The sequence below is a fragment of the Aulonocara stuartgranti genome (genome assembly GCF_965226115.1).
Source record: "Aulonocara stuartgranti genome assembly, chromosome: 12".
Classification (NCBI taxonomy): Eukaryota; Metazoa; Chordata; class Actinopteri; order Cichliformes; family Cichlidae; genus Aulonocara; species Aulonocara stuartgranti.
In genome coordinates this window covers 460001-479287 of record NC_138948.1, presented here as the reverse complement: position 1 = coordinate 479287, position 19287 = coordinate 460001, and the positions used below count along the sequence as shown (strand labels likewise).

The 19287-nt window shown below is 49.2% G+C and overlaps 1 protein-coding gene across 2 annotated transcripts in view; it reads right to left on the bottom strand.

The window, feature by feature from the left end:
- Positions 1 to 18161, bottom strand: part of LOC309718707 (dynamin-1-like) — a 29578-nt gene extending 11417 nt beyond the window's left edge. Inside the window, exons 1-9 of one of the 2 annotated variants that reach the window (XM_082554200.1) lie at positions 17533 to 18161; positions 5055 to 5128; positions 4830 to 4979; positions 4555 to 4758; positions 4370 to 4468; positions 4030 to 4190; positions 3024 to 3166; positions 1353 to 1488; positions 1173 to 1240 (exon numbers count right to left, since the gene is read on the bottom strand). In XM_082554200.1, coding sequence (XP_082410326.1) covers positions 1173 to 1240; positions 1353 to 1488; positions 3024 to 3166; positions 4030 to 4190; positions 4370 to 4468; positions 4555 to 4758; positions 4830 to 4979; positions 5055 to 5128; positions 17533 to 17693 — 1196 coding nt within the window. In that variant the 5' untranslated portion in view covers positions 17694 to 18161. Of the gene's footprint in view, positions 1 to 1172; positions 1241 to 1352; positions 1489 to 3023; positions 3167 to 4029; positions 4191 to 4369; positions 4469 to 4554; positions 4759 to 4829; positions 4980 to 5054; positions 5129 to 17215; positions 17299 to 17532 lie in introns of those variants that run through there. The other variant, XM_082554201.1, reaches the window with a different exon arrangement.
- Positions 18162 to 19287: the final 1126 nt, after the last annotated feature.

Sequence of the window (19287 nt, the reverse complement as noted above, 5' to 3'; positions counted from 1 at the left end):
GGTTAGTAGCCTGTTCTCCACTGTCACTAGGCTCAAATCCGGGCTCTCAGCCGTCTGTTGCATATCCAAAATCGCCTCTGCACATCGATGCTGTTCTGCCTTAAGCTTCATTCTTTTCTCTCGTTTGAGAACTGATTCCGATCTGGGTTTTCGTTCGTAGCCGAGATTGACCGTCGGAGCCCAGTCCTCCGACTCTTCGTCATCCAAAGCACTTGGGCAGCCTATAGTCCCAATCAAGTCAATATTAGACTACTAACTTAAAAGCACTAAGTAAACGAGAATTTAACGACAACCTAATGCTAATAAGTTCGTTTGCAAACATAACATTACCTCTGACGAAGTGGTCGCTGCAGACACGGGCATTGGCAGACTCTGCTCCTCCCGACTGTAAACGTAAATTTAAAATCCATTTTTTCCTACGTTTTTCGGTTAGAATTTTCCATTTTTCTCCTCTTCGTTGGGCTATTTTTGGTACCCTAAAATACCGTTTATCAGTTTCTCTGGTCGACCTACTGGAGCATCCGTAAACACAACAGGACATAGGCATTTTGCGTACTGTCTGTCTGTGATTTTGCGCTTATCTTTTTCACTTCCGACCGCCAGTCAAATTTCGCGCTTTACGTCGACGTCACGTCTACGTCAAATGAAACCTAGCTATTATTATAGGATATACTGTACAATATAAAGCACCTTGAGGCGACTGTTGTTGTGATTTGGCGCTGTGTAAATTAAATTGAACTGAATAGAAAAAAGATCAAAGCTATGCAGCACTTGTTACAGTAAGCTGCAGGGACGCACGTCTGCTGTCTGAGCACAGTTAGTGTAACTGTTTCTCTGTAACAGCGTCTCACACACACACACACACGTTCCCAGGATAACATTGGCAGATGTTTATGGATGAAACTCGTACTCTAATGTCGATTATTCAGCGGATGAAGACATCTTTGAGTGGCAGCGCCCTCAAAGATGACAAGCTAATAATCCATGAATACATCTGGATCCATAAACAGGAAGAACGTGCCGAGAGAAAATGTTCAAACCCAAATAAATGAACAGGTAGCATGCGCACTGCACCCCCTGCTGTACAGTGGAGGTACTGCAGACAGAATAAACAGGGATTTTTTACCGAGGTTTGATATTACAATCAGGCAGGACTTTAGAAACAAACCCACCTTATCCCGTGGATGTTCTTGATGGCGTAGCTGATCTCCTTACGAAGAGTCTTCTCATCACTCTCCAGCTGCACAAACACATTTATGACATCACTCGCCTGCCACAGGAAGTCCTGCTGCACACTGAACCGGCATGATGTCGCACATGGTGCGATGATGTCACCTGAGCGGAACGGTTACCTTGACCAGTTCGAAGGGGAAGCGTTCGTGGAAGATGCGGTTGATCTTCGCCCCTCCCGACAGCTCGTAGGTGTCCACCTGATCCCCGGACCCTTCGATGCGCTTCTCAAAGTCCACAGCGAACTGCTGCACCATCCTGCCGTGAATGTACAGCGCTGGTTATACCCAACCGACATCTGACACTTAGATCTCACACCTGTAGGCTCATCTAGTCGTGCTCCCTTCACCTGAAATCACACTCGTGACTCTACTGTCACCTCGACCCTTGGTCCTCTCTAGCTTACCAACACAGCCCCTCCTTCAGCTCCCTTCATAGAACTGTGGTCAGAGATTTCCGCTCGTCACAGGCAGGAATGTCGTTTTGGGCGTTTCTAACGAGTTCTTCGAACTCTTCCTTTTCCAGGGTGGACTCACTGCAGAGCACGACTTCTACATATATAGTGTCTCATAAATCTAATGATGGTGAGTCCCAGATTCAAGTCCTAATGGGACCCAAGAGGGTCGTTGACCCACTATTGATCATGTGCCTCATCGCATGTTCAAAGATGGTCGTTCACAGTGGACACAGATTTACTCCACTGTGAACGACCATCCTGGAACAGAGGGCGGGGCTTACGACACCAACTGCCATCTATAATCCAGTTTTGAGATCCTTCACACACCCACTCACATCCTGGGTCATCTGACCTCAGTGAGTCACATGATAGGGTGGGGCTAGGTTTCACAGTGGGTTCACCTGGAGCCTCTGCTGATAATGACCCACACCTGTTTTCACACCTTGCCTCATATGATGAGGCACTACGGTCAATATTTTGTCAACGATCTCATTAAGGGACACTCCCATAGGGCTAAAATCTGGGACTCTCCACCCTTTGGTCTGGAACTGGAGAAGCTTCTCGGAAGAAAATTTCTTTCCAAGCTCCTCAGATGTTCTGCGATATCTTTTTACATGACGAGGCTTGTTAACATCTCGTTAGTGATAAAAAGGATGTGTTTGATGCACTCGGGGTCACTCGGGGTCTAAAATCGGTCCAAGAGGTAAAGCTGAGGCTTTCAAACGCAGGAGCACTGCAGCAGCGAGCACGCATAGTGGAGGCAGCATCGTGCTGTTTGGTGCCAGTGGTACATTACACAAATTTGTTCAAGTAATGGAGTAACCTTCAATCAGTAACTACAGGGTTGAAACGTGGACACAGTTGGGGACAAACACACATTAACACTAGATCTGGAATGGATAAAGCGGGCTAACATTAACTGACTTCAACCCTGTTGAAAATGGGAGACCTTAAAAGCCGGCTGTGTAAAGGAACCAAGTTTAAATGAACTCTACCAAGAAGAGATGTCAAATATCATCTGGTAGCCTGTTGATACCAAAAGTGTCTGCTTGATGAGCAACTTGCTAAGAGATAACCAAATATCAGTGTGTATGTGTATACTTGAGTCTGTAAGTATACTGTAGACCCTGTGTGTCCAAAGTAAACTCAGACGTGTTCATTAGTCCTTAAACATATGCTGTGAAATCATTCATGCCAAGCTATGCGTTTTCTCTACACTCTACCAGTGTAGAGAAAACGCATAGCTTGGCATGATGCATGTTGAATCTTGACACGTTGAATCGTTGTAACTGCGTGTTAAAGAGAGCCGTAGGTGAATATCTGTGCTGGTCCTTACTGCAGCAAAGCCTTGGTCTTGCGGCTCGGGTCATCCGGTCTGAAGTTCTTGTACTCCTCCACCTCCTTCTCGATGGAAAGCAGCTGACTCTGCAGTTTACTGCGCAACGCCGGCAACGTGTCCCGAATGTGATTGGTCAGTTGCTGGAGGTAGCAGAGAGGTGCTCTGTTATTTATCACTGACATCAGAACATAGGTGGAATTAAAGGCAGGGGTTTGTATCATATCTATCTAATAGACTCCAGTTTGTGCATGTAAATGGAGAGTCCTCTTCACACACTGAGGTTAATTATGGAGTTCCACAGGGTTCAGTGCTAGGACCAATTCTGTTTACATTATACATGCTTCCCTTAGGTAGCATCATTAGAAGACATAGCATACATTTACACTGCTATGCAGATGACACCCAGCTCTATCTGTCCATGAAGCCAGATAACACACACCAATGAGTTAAACTGCAGGAATGTCTTGAAGACATAAAGACCTGGATGGCCGCTAACTTTCTGCTTCTTAATTCAGATCAAACTGAGGTTATTGTACTCGGCCCTGAAAATCTTAGAAATATGGTATCTAACCAGATTCTTACTCTGGATGGCATTACCTTGGCCTCCAGTAACGCTGTGAGGAACCTTGGAGTCATTTCTGACCAGGACATGTCCTTCAATGCACATATTAAACAAATATGTAAGACTGCTTTCTTCCATTTGCAGTTAATCCAAAATGCTGCAGCAAGAGTCCTGACAGGGACAGGGAGCAGATTTCTCCTGTATCGCCGTCCCTTCATTGGCTCCCTGTTAAATCCAGAATCCTGCTCCTCATAACTTCCTCAAAAATCAGACAGTGTTTTGGAAATGTTCTGGGGAAATTCAAAGAGTATTTATACAGTGAGGACCTTTAGCTGTGCCAGTGTTTGTGCTAAGCTAACAGAACTCACTGCCCAGCCCTGTGGAAAGACAGATTTGAAATCCTTGCAGTCAGAAGACTTGGGAGAGATCTTGTGCATTTACCTGGTTGAGAATCTTCTGCAGGTAGGCGGTGCCCATGCGGTCTGCCAGGTGACGGTAAGCTGGGTGAGATAGGAAGAACTTCCTCTCGGCCTGCAGGGCTGCGGTGATGTCTTTCTTCCCATCGATGTCTTTCTGACTGCGATTCACGACCCCGATGTAACCTGACACAGTGAAAGTCTCATATTGTCTCTGTCTGCTCAGCTGTAGCCTGTTCTGTCTCTTCACCTCCACATTGAGTGAAATTTGAAATGAAAGTGTTTGAGGTGACTTCAAATCTGACTGAGCAGGCAGCTGACCACCAACCAGTGAGAGGGTTTGGTGTAATGTCATGCATCTGTACCTCTTCGTAGCGGCAGCAGTTTGTTCTCCAGGATGTCTCTGGCGTCGGTCCCTTCATCCATCAGATCCAGTTTGGTGATGACCCCGATGGTCCTCAGACCTGCGCGACATTACCGAAACACTTTATTTAGTCCAGGAAAGAACAGTACAGGTGAAAGATGCAGGTGGAGCTGTCAGGAGCCTTACCTTGTGGGTCAACCTCCTTAGCGATCTTCAGGGCGTCAGAGTTAGCAAGGTCAGAGTTGGCTGGGGAAACAGCCAATAGGAGGCAGTTTTCCTTAGTAACGAACTGCATGATCATGTCTCTGATCTGGTGCTCGATGTCGGGTGGCTGGTCGCCCACTGCGACCTTCGTCATCCCAGGAAGATCCACCAGAGTCAGGTTCAGGACTGAGGACAGACAGCAGAGTCAGGACCAGGACAGGTGTGTATGTGTGTGTGTGTGTGTGTGTGTGTGTTACCATTGGGGGAGTAGACTCTGAGGTTGATGGGGACCGGACTGATGCCTTTGTTCTGCCCCGTCACTCGATCCGTTTCAGCTTCAATCTCCTGACGAACTTCATCAAAGTCCGTGAACTTCTTCCCTTTGCAGTGCAGGAACTCGGCATACTCTGATCAATATACATCACACGATCAGATCAGACACCGCACGGACGAACCACGTGTCTCTGCACTGTGAGTCTCACCTGTGGGACAGTTGATGAGCTGCAGCACGAGGGGACGCCGAGTGACGATGCCGGATCCACGAGGGAGGAAGTCCCTGAGAGGAGGAACAAAGATACGAGCTAGTAACAAAGGACACGACTGTACATAATTTTATTGATCATTAGATTCTGAACGATGTCTGTAAGCCTCTGGCTGTCTGATCGACTTTGCGAAGGACAGGCTGAGCCGTGTCTTTGGTACCACCAAAGTGCTTTTTCAGAGGTCGTGTTATTCACACTCGTTCTGGCCTTAAACCAGGCCCAGTTGTCCTTGGGAGACCCTACCAAGGGCAGGCTGAGCCCAACAACGCCGCTGATTTATTTGATATTTGTATTAATAATAAATCTGCACCTTTCTGCAGATGACGCTGTACCGTAGGCCGACTCACTCGACTCTGAATCATCCTGTTGAGGTGCTTTAAACTGCATTGCAGTGGCTGCAGACTTTATTGTGCAGCTTAAAGTTAGTTATTAATGCTAATAAAACCAAATTCATCCTGTTTTCCAGAAATCACTCACAGATTGTTTTTTATAAACTGGGAGATTGTATTGAAAGTGTGTAATCCTATAAATATTTGAGTGTTCGGTTGGACAACAAAGTTCAGACGGAGCACTGAGTGCAAACTTTAGATTTGACTTTATTATGAAAAGTTTTGGTTTACCAGTCAGCAGTTAGTAAAAACGTGCACAGGTTATATTCTTAACCTTGATTATAGTGATATTATTGATGTGCACGCTGCCTCCTCTGTCAGACTCTGCAGATCACAGCTCTTCACATGTCCCATCAAACTCATTGCACACATCACTGGACCGCTTCAGTTTAAATATGAACTCTGAATATCTTCAAACAGCTGCTATGATCTGAGCTTCTCTGACTGGGTCTTTTTTAGCCCTCTCTAATTTTGCACCTTGGCTGCTGACAGACACTAGCTCTGCTTTTAAGATTCAAACTTTCCTTTTTGGATCAGGTGACCCTGAATCCTCCCTTAGTTATGCTGCCAGGTGTAGGCTGCTGGGGGATTCCCATGATGCACTGGGTGTTTCTTCTTCACTCACTATATCAGGGGTGTCAAACATACGGCCCAGGGGCTCGATGTTTGTTAACTGTAAAGACTCCCCGAGGAATGAAATAACAGAAAGTTTATGTTTTCTTTTGTTTTGATTTTTTTTTTTACAATAGATTCAATAGAATACAATTGAATACGTGCTTTCCCACGTCGTCTTCTACGTTGAGAGACACAGGAGACCCTCAAGGAGAGAGCGGGTAGGGGACCCGGTCCTTGTTAAAAGATACCTGAGCCACTGGTTCTCAACAACGGTGTGTTGTACAGAGTCTCCAGAGACCAGATATCAGGTAACAGACGACTGCAGTTCGTGGTTCCTGACTCGTTGAAGGCCGAGGTCCTCAGAGGGATCCATGATGATGCTGGTCACCAGGGCCAGTTCAGGAGTTTAGACCTGGCTAGAAAGAGATTTCTCTGGTTGAACCTTGGGCGTGACGTGAGAGGCCATGTACGGGGATGCCAGCGCTGCGTAGTCAGTAAGACCATCTAACCAGAGGGTCGTGCTCTTTTGCTCAGCATGTCCTTGTCCAGACTGTTGGAGTTGGTCTGCATCAACTTTTGGTCGGCTGAGGCTTCACACAAGTCTGTGGACGTCTTGGTCATCACAGACCACTTCACTGGATGGGCGCAGGCCTTCCCATACAAGGACCAGTCGGCTAAACAGCTTGCAAGGCTTCTCTGGAACAGGTACTTCTGTGTGTTCGGCTTTCTGGAAAGGATGCACAGCGACCAGGGTGCTAATTTTGAGAGTCAATCGATAAGTGAGCTCCTCAGAGTCTCTGGTGTGGGCTGCGTATAGGGAGGGAGATTTGAATGCCCCTGCTGTGAGCTGTGTTGGTGCTGATGGTGACTGCTCACCCGATGCCATGGATGGGACAGCTGACCTGGAGGTTGTCTCTGAACCTTTGGACCCTGAAGAGAGGACAATTGCATGGGTGTCGCAGTTGACGGAGTCCAGCCGGTCTCAGGGAGATGTTACTGATGTTTCAAGCATGGATTCAGTCCTGCCAGCCGCATCGGGCTTGTCTGTTGAAGTGGACTTTGACCAAGCTGGTTCTAGCACGGCATCCCAAGAGGTCAATATTGCTACGAGCTGTGGGGAGGGTGTACAAGTATGCTCTACTACACCTGAGGTAGCGGTGGATATAGTTGCTCATGCCATTGCTCAGTCCCCAAAGGTTGACTATGGCCAAACCGGGGATGCTTCCCAGATCAGAACCAGACTTGGGCGACTTGTCAAACCAGTGAATAGACTGATCCAAATGTTTTGTTTATATGTCTACCTGAGTGATGGGATTTGTACTTGCTGTTACGTACTCTGCATTTTTGTTGTTTTTTTCCCTGTTGAGCCGTGGTACACACCTTGTAAAGGGTTATTGGTAGGGTGTATTTCGGGCACTCTGCTGCCAGTTGCTGGGTTGGGAGTTTAGCGCTGCTCCAATCCCACTTCATCCTTAGGGATACGTTTAGTTGGTGTTTGTGATTTTTGACCTCTGTTTGGTTGGTGTGTACCAGTGTGGGTGCCTTTGGTACCTGAGGCTCAAATTTGATCAAATTCAGTGGGGCTGAGTATAACAGAGTTAAAAATACATCTGGAAAAACATGTACTTACCTGGTCTTAATTATTATTTTAAGTGTGAATTTTATCATCTTTGTTGTATTTTATTTTGAAAATCCTTCAACCGGATCTCGCTCTGGCGTTTAGAAGCTTCTAAGGCTTCTGTTCCTCACAAGGCCCATTTGCACTGTGAGGGTAAGTTCTGTAATGAAAGGCTCTGGCATCTTTATGGTTTCTGGTGTAAATGTTGTTACATAGGTTGTACATGTTGGTGTATATAGATTTGTATTGATGTTAGAACGCTACTGTGTAACTGAAACAAAGGTTGGTTGCTGTTAAACAGTGTTTCTGCCGTATCTATGCTCTTTTGCAGTAAGCTTTTGCCGGCCCCCTAGTGGTTGCTGCGCATAGCTGGACTTACTGTTTTTCTGCGCTTTTTTGTGACGTTTGCTTTACATTGCAGGAGCTACAATTGCTGGTGAGGGACCAGACAAAGAGCGATTCATAAGACCCTTATGAAAAGGACACCGAGGGAACAGTTTACCCTGCCCGGGATAGGGTTACCGGGGCCCCGCCCTGGAGCCAGGCCCGGGGAGGGTGCCCGAGGGCGAGCATCTGGTGGCCAGGCCTTAGTCCATGGGGCCCGGCCGGGCACAGCCCGAAGAGGAGACATGGGCCCATCCTCCCGCAGGCCCACCACCCGCAGGAGGCGCCATAGGGGTCGGGTGCATTGTGTGCCGGGTGGCGGCCAGGAGCGGAGGCCCTGGCGGACTGACCCCCGGCTGCCAAGACTGGCAATAGGGACATGGAATGTCACCTCTCTGGTGGGAAGGAGCCTGAGTTAGTGCGTGAGGTTGAGAGGTAAGATAAGATAAGATAACCTTTATTAGTCCCACACGTGGGAAATTTGTTTTGTCACAGCAGGAAGTGGACAGTGCAAAAGTTATGAGGCAAAAATTAGAATACAATAAGAATAAATACAGTACACAACTGTACAGAATAGAATAAAATAAAATACTATATACAGTAGAATAAAATAAAATAAATATACAATAAGATAAAAATAGAATACAAATACAAATACTATATACAACTGAGTAAAAATACAACGATGACAGAAAGGATTATTGCACTTAGTATTATTGCATATGTATGGATGTGTGTGCTTGATCAGTTAAAGTCTTTATTATGGAGTCTGACAGCAGTGGGGAGGAAAGACCTGCGAAATCTCTCCGTCCCACACCGTGGATGCCGCAGTCTCCCACTGAAGGAGCTGCTCAGTGCTGTCACAGTCTGCTGCATGGGGTGGGAGATGTTGTCCATCAGGGATGACAGCTTAGCCGCCGTTCTCCTGTCACTCACCACCTCCACTGGGTCCAGAGGGCATCCTAGAACAGAGCTGGCCCTTCGGATCACCCTGTTCAGTCTCTTCCTGTCCCCAGCAGAGATGCTTTAACTGAACAAACACACACATCCACACATGTGCAATAACACTAAGTGCAATAATCTTTTCTGGCATCGTTGTATTTTTACTCAGTTGTATATAGCATTCGTATTCTATTTTTATCTTATTGTATATTTTTATTCTATTTTATTCTACTGTATATAGTATATTATTTTATTCTATTCTGTACAGCTGTGTACTGTATTTATTCTTATTGTATTCTAATTTTTGCGTCATAACTTTTGCACTGTCCACTTCCTGCTGTGACAAAACAAATTTCCCACGTGTGGGACTAATAAAGGTTATCTTATCTTATCTTATCTTATCTTATGCTGCCGCCCCAGCAGACCACGCCATAAAAGATAGCAGAAGCCACAACAGAGTCATAGAATTTCTTCAGGAGTGGGCTCTCCACTCCAAACGACCTGAGTCTCCGCAGCAGGTACAGCCTGCTCTGCCCTTTCCTGTAGAGGGCGTCTGAGTTATGAGTCCAGTCCAGTCTATTGTTCAGATGAACACCAAGGTACCTGTAGCTGTCCACAGCCTCAATGTCCATACCTTGGATGTTCAGTGGTTGCAGTGGAGAATGCTTGTGCCTGCGGAAGTCTACCACCAGTTCCTTGGTTTTACTGGCGTTGATCTGGAGGTAGTTCAGCTGGCACCAGTCCACAAAGTCTTGGGTCAGACCTCTGTACTCCTTGTCGTCCCCATCAGTGATGAGGCCGACTATTGCAGAGTCATCAGAGAACTTCTGCAGGAAGCACTGGGTGGAATTGTGGGAGAAGTCTGCAGTGTAGATGGTGAAGAGGAACGGAGCCAGAACCGTTCCCTGTGGGGCCCCCGTACTGCAGACGACCCTGTCCGACACACAGCCCTGAGTCCTCACATACTGTGGTCGGTTGGTGAGGTAGTCCAGGATCCAGGTAGTGAGGTGATGGTCCACTCCAGAGTTCACCAGCTTGTCCTTTAGAACCGAGGGAAGAATGGTGTTGAAGGCACTGGAGAAATCAAAGAACATGATTCTCACAGTGCTTCCAGCGGTCTCCAGGTGAGCGAGGGAACGATGTAGGAGGTGAATGACGGCATCATCCGCTCCAATGCCAGGCTGGTAGGCAAACTGAAGTGGGTCCAGTGATGAGTTTATTAGGCGCCGAAGCTGAGCCAGGACCAACCGCTCCAGGGTCTTCATCAGGTGGGATGTCAGAGCCACCGGCCTGTAGCTGTTGAGGTCCTTGGGGCGTGAAGTCTTTGGCACTGGTACAACACAGGAGGTTTTCCAGAGCTGTGGGACTCTTCCCAACCTCAGGCTCAGGTTGAAGAGGTGCTCCATCACCCCACACAGTTGGTCCGCGCAGGACCTGACGACCCTCGAGCTGATGCCATCTGGACCCGCTGCCTTCTTGCCATTAATCCTCCTCAGTTCCCTCCTAACCTGGGTGGTTGAGAGAGACAGGCTGGAGCCTTGTGTTGAGTGTGTATTGGATGCTGTTGTTGGGGGTGGGGGGGAGTGAGCAGGGTGAATAGAGGAGGTGTGAAGTGTCTGAGGTGGAACAGCAGCAGTGGGGGTGGGTGAGTCTGCAGCCGATGTTGCAGACTGCCTCATGGCTGAGTCAAATCTGTTGAAGAAATGATTCAGGTACCGGCTAGATATAGTCGGGCTCACCTCTACACATGGCTTGGGCTCTGGAACCAGTCTCCTGGAGAGGGGCTGGACTCTGTCTCAGTCTGGAGTTGCCCCTGGTGAGAGGCGGCGGGCTGGGGTGGGTATCCTAATATCTCCTCGGCTTGCTGCCGGTACGTTGGGGTTTTTCCCGGTGGACGAGAGGGTTTGTTCCCTGCGCCTTAGGGTCGGGGAACAGGTCCTGACTGTCATCTGCGCTTATGCGCCGAGTGGCAGTTCAGAGTACCCAGCCTTCTTAGAGTCCCTGGGGGGGGGGGGGGGGTGCTGGAGGGTGCTCCACCTGGAGACTCTGTTGTCCTGCTGGGAGACTTCAATGCTCACGTGGGTAACGACAGCGAGACCTGGAGGGGCGTAATTGGGAGGAACGGCCTCCCTGATCTGAACCCGAGCGGTGCTCTGTTATTGGACTTCTGTGCTAATCACAGTTTGGCCATAACGAACACCCTGTTTGAACATAAGAGTGTCCATGAGTGCACGTGGCACCAGGACGCTCTAGGCCGTAGGTCGATGATCGATTTTGTAATCGTATCAGCAGACCTGCGACCACATGTTCTGGACACTCGGGTAAAGAGAGGGGCTGAGCTGTCAACTGATCACCACCTGGTGGTGAGTTGGATCAGGTGGCGGGGGAGGACGCTGGACAGACCTGGTGCACCTAAACGCGTAGTGAGGGTGTGCTGGGAATGTCTAGCAGAGGCCCCAGTCCGCGAGATCTTCAACGCACACCTCCGGCAGAGCTTCAACAGCATTCCGAGGGAGACTGGGGACATTGAGTCCGAATGGACCATGTTCAGCGTCTCCATTGCCGAAGCTGCTGCATTGAGCTGCGGCCGCAAGGTGGTTGGTGCCTGCCGTGGTGGTAATCCCCGAACCAAATGGTGGACACCAGAGGTGAAGGGAGCCACCAGGCTGAAGAAGGAGTCCTATCGGGCTTGGTTAGCCTGTGGGACTTCGGAGGCAGCCGACAGGTATCGACAGGCCAAGCGGAATGCGGCTCGGGCAGTGGTTGAAGCAAAAACTCGGGTGTGGGAGGAGTTCGGAGAGGCCATGGAAAAAGACTTTCGGACTGCCTCGAAGAGATTCTGGCAAACCGTCAGACGTCTCAGGAGGGGAAAGCGGTGCTCTACCTGCACTGTGTATAGTGCTGGCGGAGCGCTGCTGACGTCGACTGAGAAAATTGTCAGGCGGTGGAAGGAATACTTCGAGGACCTCCTTAATCCCACTGACACGTCTTCCGAGGAGGAAGCAGAGTCTGGGGATGAGGGGAATGACCCGCCAATTTCCGGGGGCGAGGTCACTGAGGCAGTTAAACAACTCCTTGGTGGCAGAGCCCCTGGTGTTGATGAGGTCCGCCCCGAGTTCCTGAAGGCTCTGGACGTTGTAGGGCTGTCCTGGTTGACACGCCTCTGCAATGTTGCGTGGAGATCAGGGGCAGTACCTGTGGACTGGCAGACCGGGGTGGTGGTCCCCATCTTTAAGAAAGGGGACCGGAGGGTGTGTTCCAACTACAGGGGGATCACACTCCTCAGCCTCCCTGGGAAAGTCTATGCCAGGGTGCTGGAAAGGAGAGTTTGTCCGTTAGTCGAACCTCGGATACAGGAGGAACAATGCGGTTTTCGTCCTGGTCGCGGAACACTGGACCAGCTCTTTATCCTCTCGAGGATACTTGAGGGTGCATGGGAGTTTGCCCAACCAGTCTACATGTGTTTTGTGGACTTGGAGAAGGCATTCGACCGTGTCCCTCGGGGTGTCCTGTGGGAGGTGTTGCGGGAATATGGGGTGTCTGGCCCATTGCTACGGGCCATTCGATCCCTATACAACCGTTGCAAGAGCTTGGTTCGTATTGCCGGCAATAAGTCGGACTCGTTCCCGGTGGGTGATGGGCTCCGCCAGGGCTGCCCTTTGTCTCCGGTTCTGTTCATAATTTATATGGACAGGATTTCTAGGCGCAGCCAAGTGGCGGAGGGCTTTCGCTTTGGTGGCCTCAGAATCTCATCTCTGATTTTTGCAGATGATGTGGTTCTGTTGGCTTCATCGGGTGAGGGCCTCCAGCTCGCACTGGAACGGTTCGCAGCCGAGTGTGAAGCAGCAGGAATGAGGATCAGCACCTCCAAATCTGAGGCCATGGTTCTCAGCCGGAAAAGGGTGGAGTGCCCACTCCGGGTCGGGGATGAGTTCCTGCCCCAAGTGGAGGAGTTCAAGTATCTCGGGGTCTTGTTCGCGAGTGATGGGAGAAGGGAGCCGGAGATCGACAGACGGATTGGGGTTGCGGCTGCAGTAATGCGGACGCTGCACCGGTCCGTCGTGGTGAAGAGGGAGCTGAGTGTAAAAGCGAAGCTCTCAATTTACCGGTCGATCTACGTCCCTACCCTCACCTATGGCCACGAGCTGTGGGTAGTGACCGAAAGAACGAGATCGCGGATACAAGCGGCAGAAATGAGCTTCCTCCGAAGGGTGGCTGGCCTCTCCCTTAGAGATAGGGTGAGAAGTTCGGCCATCCGGGAGGGGCTCAGAGTAGAGCAGCTGCTGCTCCACATCGAAAGGAGCCAGCTGAGGTGGTTCGGGCATCTGACAAGGATGCCCCCTGGGCGCCTCCTGGGTGAGGTGTTCCAGGCATGTCCCACCGGGAGGAGGCCCCGGGGCAGACCCAGGACACGCTGGAGAGATTATATCTCTCGGCTGGCCTGGGAACGCCTTGGTATTCCCCCGGATAAGCTGGAGGAGGTGGCTGGGGAGAGGGAGGTCTGGGCCTCTTTGCTTAGGCTGCTGCCCCCGCGACCCGGCCCCGGACAAAGCGGATGAAGATGGATGGATGGATGGACAATTGCTGGTACCTTCAGAAGACACATGTTGAGTGTGTTTTGTCTGCTGCAGCTACGTGAGCTTGTTAACGGTCATTTTGTCTGTAAAGCTCAAGCATGCGAAAATGTAGTGCTCTACCGTAATTTGTCCACTAGAGGGAAATGTTGAGCCGGTGATACTGTTTACTGAGACTTCTGTTATCCTGTTATTTTGTTTTATACGGTTGTGAAATGTATTTTTATGGGTTATAAGATTTCTTTTTGTATACAAGTTCAGTGTGACAGACTGTAAAATGGGAGAAATGATTATTTTCCAACTTTTCTTTATTAAGAAGCAAATTGTAAGTCTGTCAACACAAGGTGCGTTTGCACTGTGAGGGAGCTACAATTGCTGGTACCATCAGAAGACACATGTTGAGTGTTTTTTATGTCTTCTGCAGAATAAACCACGAAAAGCCAACCTTTCTGAGCGTCTGTGATTTATGAAGAGCCGGAGGCATTACACCTGCAGGTGATGGGGGAGTTGTGTTCAGTGAAGGAGAGGCAAGGCAGAGTAACGTTGCGTCGAGACAAAAGTGGACGAAAGAGAGGCAAACTTGCGGCTCCACAACTATAATTGTAACGTAACGCAGTAACATATTGTCACATCTCACATCTCGTATAAAAAAAAATATATCGATATATTTAAAAACACGATATATCGCCCAGCCCTAATATTTACTTTCGTTTTCTCATATCTTGGAGTTTAAAGTGCAGTTTCACTGGTTAACAGTGACAGAAAGGGGAAGTCACTGGTCTGCTCACACAGACGTCTGTGACTGAAGAGTGTAATGCTGTGCCTTCTAACTTGGCTCTGCCTTGAAAAAGACATGTTGATGTCAGGGACGTGCTGGTTAAATGACATAAGAGAGTTCAAACACACGAGTTGGATGATGCCCCGCAGGAAGCGGCTTCACGGACCCCGGAGGTGGCAGGGAGAGGGAGGTGCTACGCTGGGATGGATGGTTTTCTTTTGTCGTGCTGCATCACATCCCCTTCACTTACGTAACTGAAGGAAATGTGTTATAGAGGAGGCAGGACAGAGATGGTTCCACTGTGGCCCACTCAAGTCTGCATTCAATGAAACACACTGTGAGCTGTGTGATGGGATCCCTCCGAGAGGCTTGAAGAAAAGCATCGTCACGACATCCTCACAGTGTGAGTGTGTGTGTCTCTGTGTGTGTGCGTGTGTATGTGTCTGTGTGTGTGTCTGTGTGTCTGTGTGTGTCTGTGTGTGTGTGCGTGTCTGTGTGTGTGTGCGTGTGTGTGTGTGTGTGTCTGTGTGTGTGTGCGTGTGTGTGTGTGTGTCTGTGTGTGTGTGTGTGTGTGTGTGTCTGTGTGTGTCTGTGTGTGTGTGTGTCTGTGTGTGTGTGTGTGTGTGTGTGCGTGTGTGTGTGTGTGTCTGTGTGTGTGTGTGTCTGTGTGTGTGTGCGTGTCTGTGTGTGTGCGTGTGTATGTGTCTGTGTGTGTGTCTGTGTGTCTGTGTGTGTCTGTGTGTGTGTGTGTCTGTGTGTGTGTGTGTGTCTGTGTGTGTCTGTGTGTGTGTGTGTGTGTGTGTGTGTGTGTGTGTGTGTGTGTGCGTGTCTGTGTGTGTGTGTGTCTGTGTGTGTGTGCGTGTCTGTGTGTGTGTGTGTCTGTGTGTGTGTGTCTGTGTGTGTGTCTGTGTGTGTGTGCGTGTCTGTGTGTGTGTGTGTCTGTGTGCTGCAGTGTGAGTCCTCTGCAGTCAGCTCACACACATCACGCTGATATTGTCATACGATGCTGCCCTGACCAAAAGCCTCCTGACTCATGTGACCTGAAGCAACCAATAAGAGCAGAGATGCAGACAGAGACACCCCCACCCCCCACCCATTCTCAGAGTGAAGATAAAAATATTCAGCCAATCACATGCCATCTTCCAGCAGGACTCAAACTACAGACCTCAGAGACACACACAGTTTCTATATGCACAGATCCTCCACCCTGCTGCCACCTCCTCCTCTGCAGCTTACAAGTGCCTTCTTCAGTCTCAGCTGACTGCAGGTTTCCCCAATCTTATAAACAGGACGTTTGCATAATGACTGAAACCAGCCCACTGAAGAAACAATGGGCTGGGAGGTCAGTTCGTTATGTTACATCTCTCTTCACTTGCATCCCATTCACAGAAGCGTTGGAGTTAGTCCGTAAGAGATTACAGGATGACCCCAACCTCAGCAGCAGGACCACTCTCAGCATCCACCAAGTGTGTTTGAACTGTGTCTTCACTCCACCTACTTCACATACAAGGCTCAGTTCTACAGGCAGAAACATGGGTGTGCCGTGGGCTCCCCAGTTTCACCCATCGTGGCCAATTTGTACATGGAAGAAGTGGAAAAGAGGGCTTTGTGATCCTACCCTGGAACACCAACGGTGATCAATGGTCATGGAATTTGCATAATTATGATTAAGGAACTGACCTCCCAGCCCATTGTTCCTTCAGTGGGCTGGTTTCAGTCATTATGCAAATGTCCTGTATATAAGATTGAAACCTGCAGTCAGCTGAGACTGAAGACGTCACCTGGATGATGACAAAACGTTTCTCCCACAAAACGCTACGTCCAGATGAACAGAATCAGCTTTTGGAGATTTACTTCCCTGGATGATTGAGATGCATCAAGACATATGACGACATAGCCTCTGTGACATCACGCAGAGCAGGAGTAGAAAAAGTGTGCCAAACAGAGTGTTGGGAACAGAGGCATGGCTCATTTCTGACGTTTTTCTTTTTAGGTAGGTCAGAATTTTATCTCAGGAAGTGTTTTCTGAAATATTACTGTCGCCTCTCACACGCTCTGGGCTTTCCATTCATCTCTTTCCACCTTCTTAGCAACAGGGTAATCAGGGCATTCCAGATGTCTTTCCTCCAGTTTTCCAGGTCCTGCTGTGGGATCTTTAGGCGCTCTCGGGCCAGACAAATTATATAATCTCTGTGAGTCGTGATCTGGGATCAGCGCCACAGACAAACACATCCTGCAGATGATGAGGTGAAGGTAGAGCAGGTCATCTACTGATCAGAAGGTTGGTGGTTCGATCCCAGGCTCCCCCAGTCTGCCAGCCAAATATCTTCGGGCAAGATACGGGGCGATCGTGGCTCAAGAGTTGGGAGTTCGCCTTGTAATCGGAAAGTTGCCAGTTCGAGCCCCGGCTTGGACAGTCTTAGTCGTTGTGTCCTTGGGCAAGACACTTCACCCGTTGCCTACTGGTGGTGGTCAGAGGGCCCGGTGGCGCCAGTGTCCGGCAGCCTCGCCTCTGTCAGTGCGCCCCAGGGTGGCTGTGGCTACAATGTAGCTGCCATCACCAGTGTGTGGATGTGTGTGTGAATGGGTGGATGTGTAAAGCGCTATATAAATACAGGCCATTTACCAAGATACTAACCACAAGTATGTCTGCGATGCATCCATCAGAGCGAATGTTACCTAGTTAGCACCTAAAGCATAGAAGAAAGTGCTTGTGTGGTTGCACGGGTGTTGGTGGAGGGATGGGGGGGTGTAGCATGTTTGAGCGTAGAAAAGCGCTGTGTAAGAATCAGTCCATTTACCAGCTCATGAGCGGGTCGGTAACTCTGCTCCACCGCCGTGACACCTCCACCTGAACATCACTCCACCTCCAACCAAATGTCACACCTCCACCTGAATGTGTTTTAAAGGGCTGAACAGAAGAAGAAGAATCTCCACCCCCAGCTCAAACAGACAGGTGGGCACACACGCATTCTCTTTTTCATATCTTAATGAGAGCCTCTAAGCTTTCCCAGCTGCTTACCGAACCATAACAAGCACAGGAACGTTCCCATTTTTAGTACCCACAAAGATGTCTAAACAGGTACACACGCACACACACACACACAGGGGGACTCACTTGCCCACGAAGTTCTCGAGCACCGAGCTCTTGCCGGCGCTCTGACCGCCCACCACCGCGATCTGCGGCAGGTCGAGGCTGGAGTTCTGGCCGATGGCGGAGAAGGCATCCTGCAGCCGGTTCACCAGCGGGATCAGCTCCTCCATCCCCCGGTTCCCCATGGCGGAGAGGCGGGCGGAGACAGGCGGAGGCTGCTGGTGTGTCTCGCTGCTGCTGTGACCGATCAGCGGCCGATGATCGATCACAGGATCGATCGATGCTGATGATGCTGCTCCAGCTGTGACCTTCAGCTCGTTCTCCTCCTCCTCCTCTCTGCTCCGCTGCAGGGAGGCTCCAAGCACGCTCGCAACCACACACTTCCGGTGCAGCCCTTCACAATAAAACCCCAGCCAGACAGGTTTGTAAGTTCTGACCCGGAGTCCTGAAAGTTGATTAACGCCAGCGAGTGTTCGCTCTTCACCTGCTAAATCCCCATGGTAACGGATGCTGAGCACATCACCTGGTCAGGTGAAGGCCAGCTTTATAGCTCTAGCAGGTCTCACTGCATGTGTATTCATGTTCACATTGCCATGCTGATGCAGGGGAGGATTCTTACCTACTGCTGCAAACACAGAACACACACCTGAACACCTGATCAACCAATCACATTCATTCTCTCTGATCTGATTTCATGTCTCCTTCATTGGGCGGGACAGGAAGCTGTAATGTTTCCATGGATAGAGTCTCTAAAGTCTTGCAGCCGTCACCTATGACAGCAGCTCTGAGCGCTCAGACAAAGTCATTGTCTGCCATTCAAATCTGTATTATAGCACTCGGTCACAAATCACCAGATTAACGATACTCTGCTTGTTCTTCTGTCAGATCATTTACCTGGTACAGATTTTCAGGTTTGATCATCAGTGTTGTCTCATAACGTGTCCGACTGGAGTAGGGGGCGCTCGCAGGGATTGCTGCAGAGACTAAAACCCACTGGAGGCGCTGTTCGCACCTCTGTGGGTGGTAAACCCAGGCTAGCTTTCTGACAATGAACTAGAACAGATTTTGTGTGATCAAAGGTGTGCACGCTGAGCTTCTTTTTCAGGCTTCTGATTGGCCAGTATTACTGCAGGCTGGGTTGGGGTTATATCGCCCCCTGCTGATTTCTCTGAGGCACCTGTCCAGGTGTGACTTTGCCTCTCAACGCTGGGTTTTCTTCAACTGAGCAAACGACACATTAGTGGAAACAACGAGCTGCAGACATGACAGGAAGTGACACGTGCTCTGCTTCTTACCTTTGCTTGCCTCGCTGTCATTGTCAGTTTACAGACTTTTCTTGTCACAGATTCAGATTTTTGGATTTGTGTCAGGATTTTTACGTATATTTAACAACACGTTCAGACTGCTGTACTTTTACTGTGAAAGAACCAGGCCTGACGTCCTGTACTACCTGCAGCAGTTTGCAGTTCCCCGGTGGGACGACAGGGGCGCTGCAGATGATCTGTTCAATGAAACCAAAACTGATCAATAACGATCAGCAGGAGCAGCTCTGATGATGAAACACATTACTTACTGATTATGGATACAAGGAGCCAATCAGATTTTATTTTATTTTTATTTAGGACAGTGCATGTTAATGAACATACATGTAAAAAAAATTACAATGTATGTAAACATACCAGATTATTATATTTCCATCTGTTGTCCATAAAACATAAAAAAATAGACATAATGCTGTCCGTCTGTGGGGTATAAACACGTCTCTGTGGGTTGTAGCTC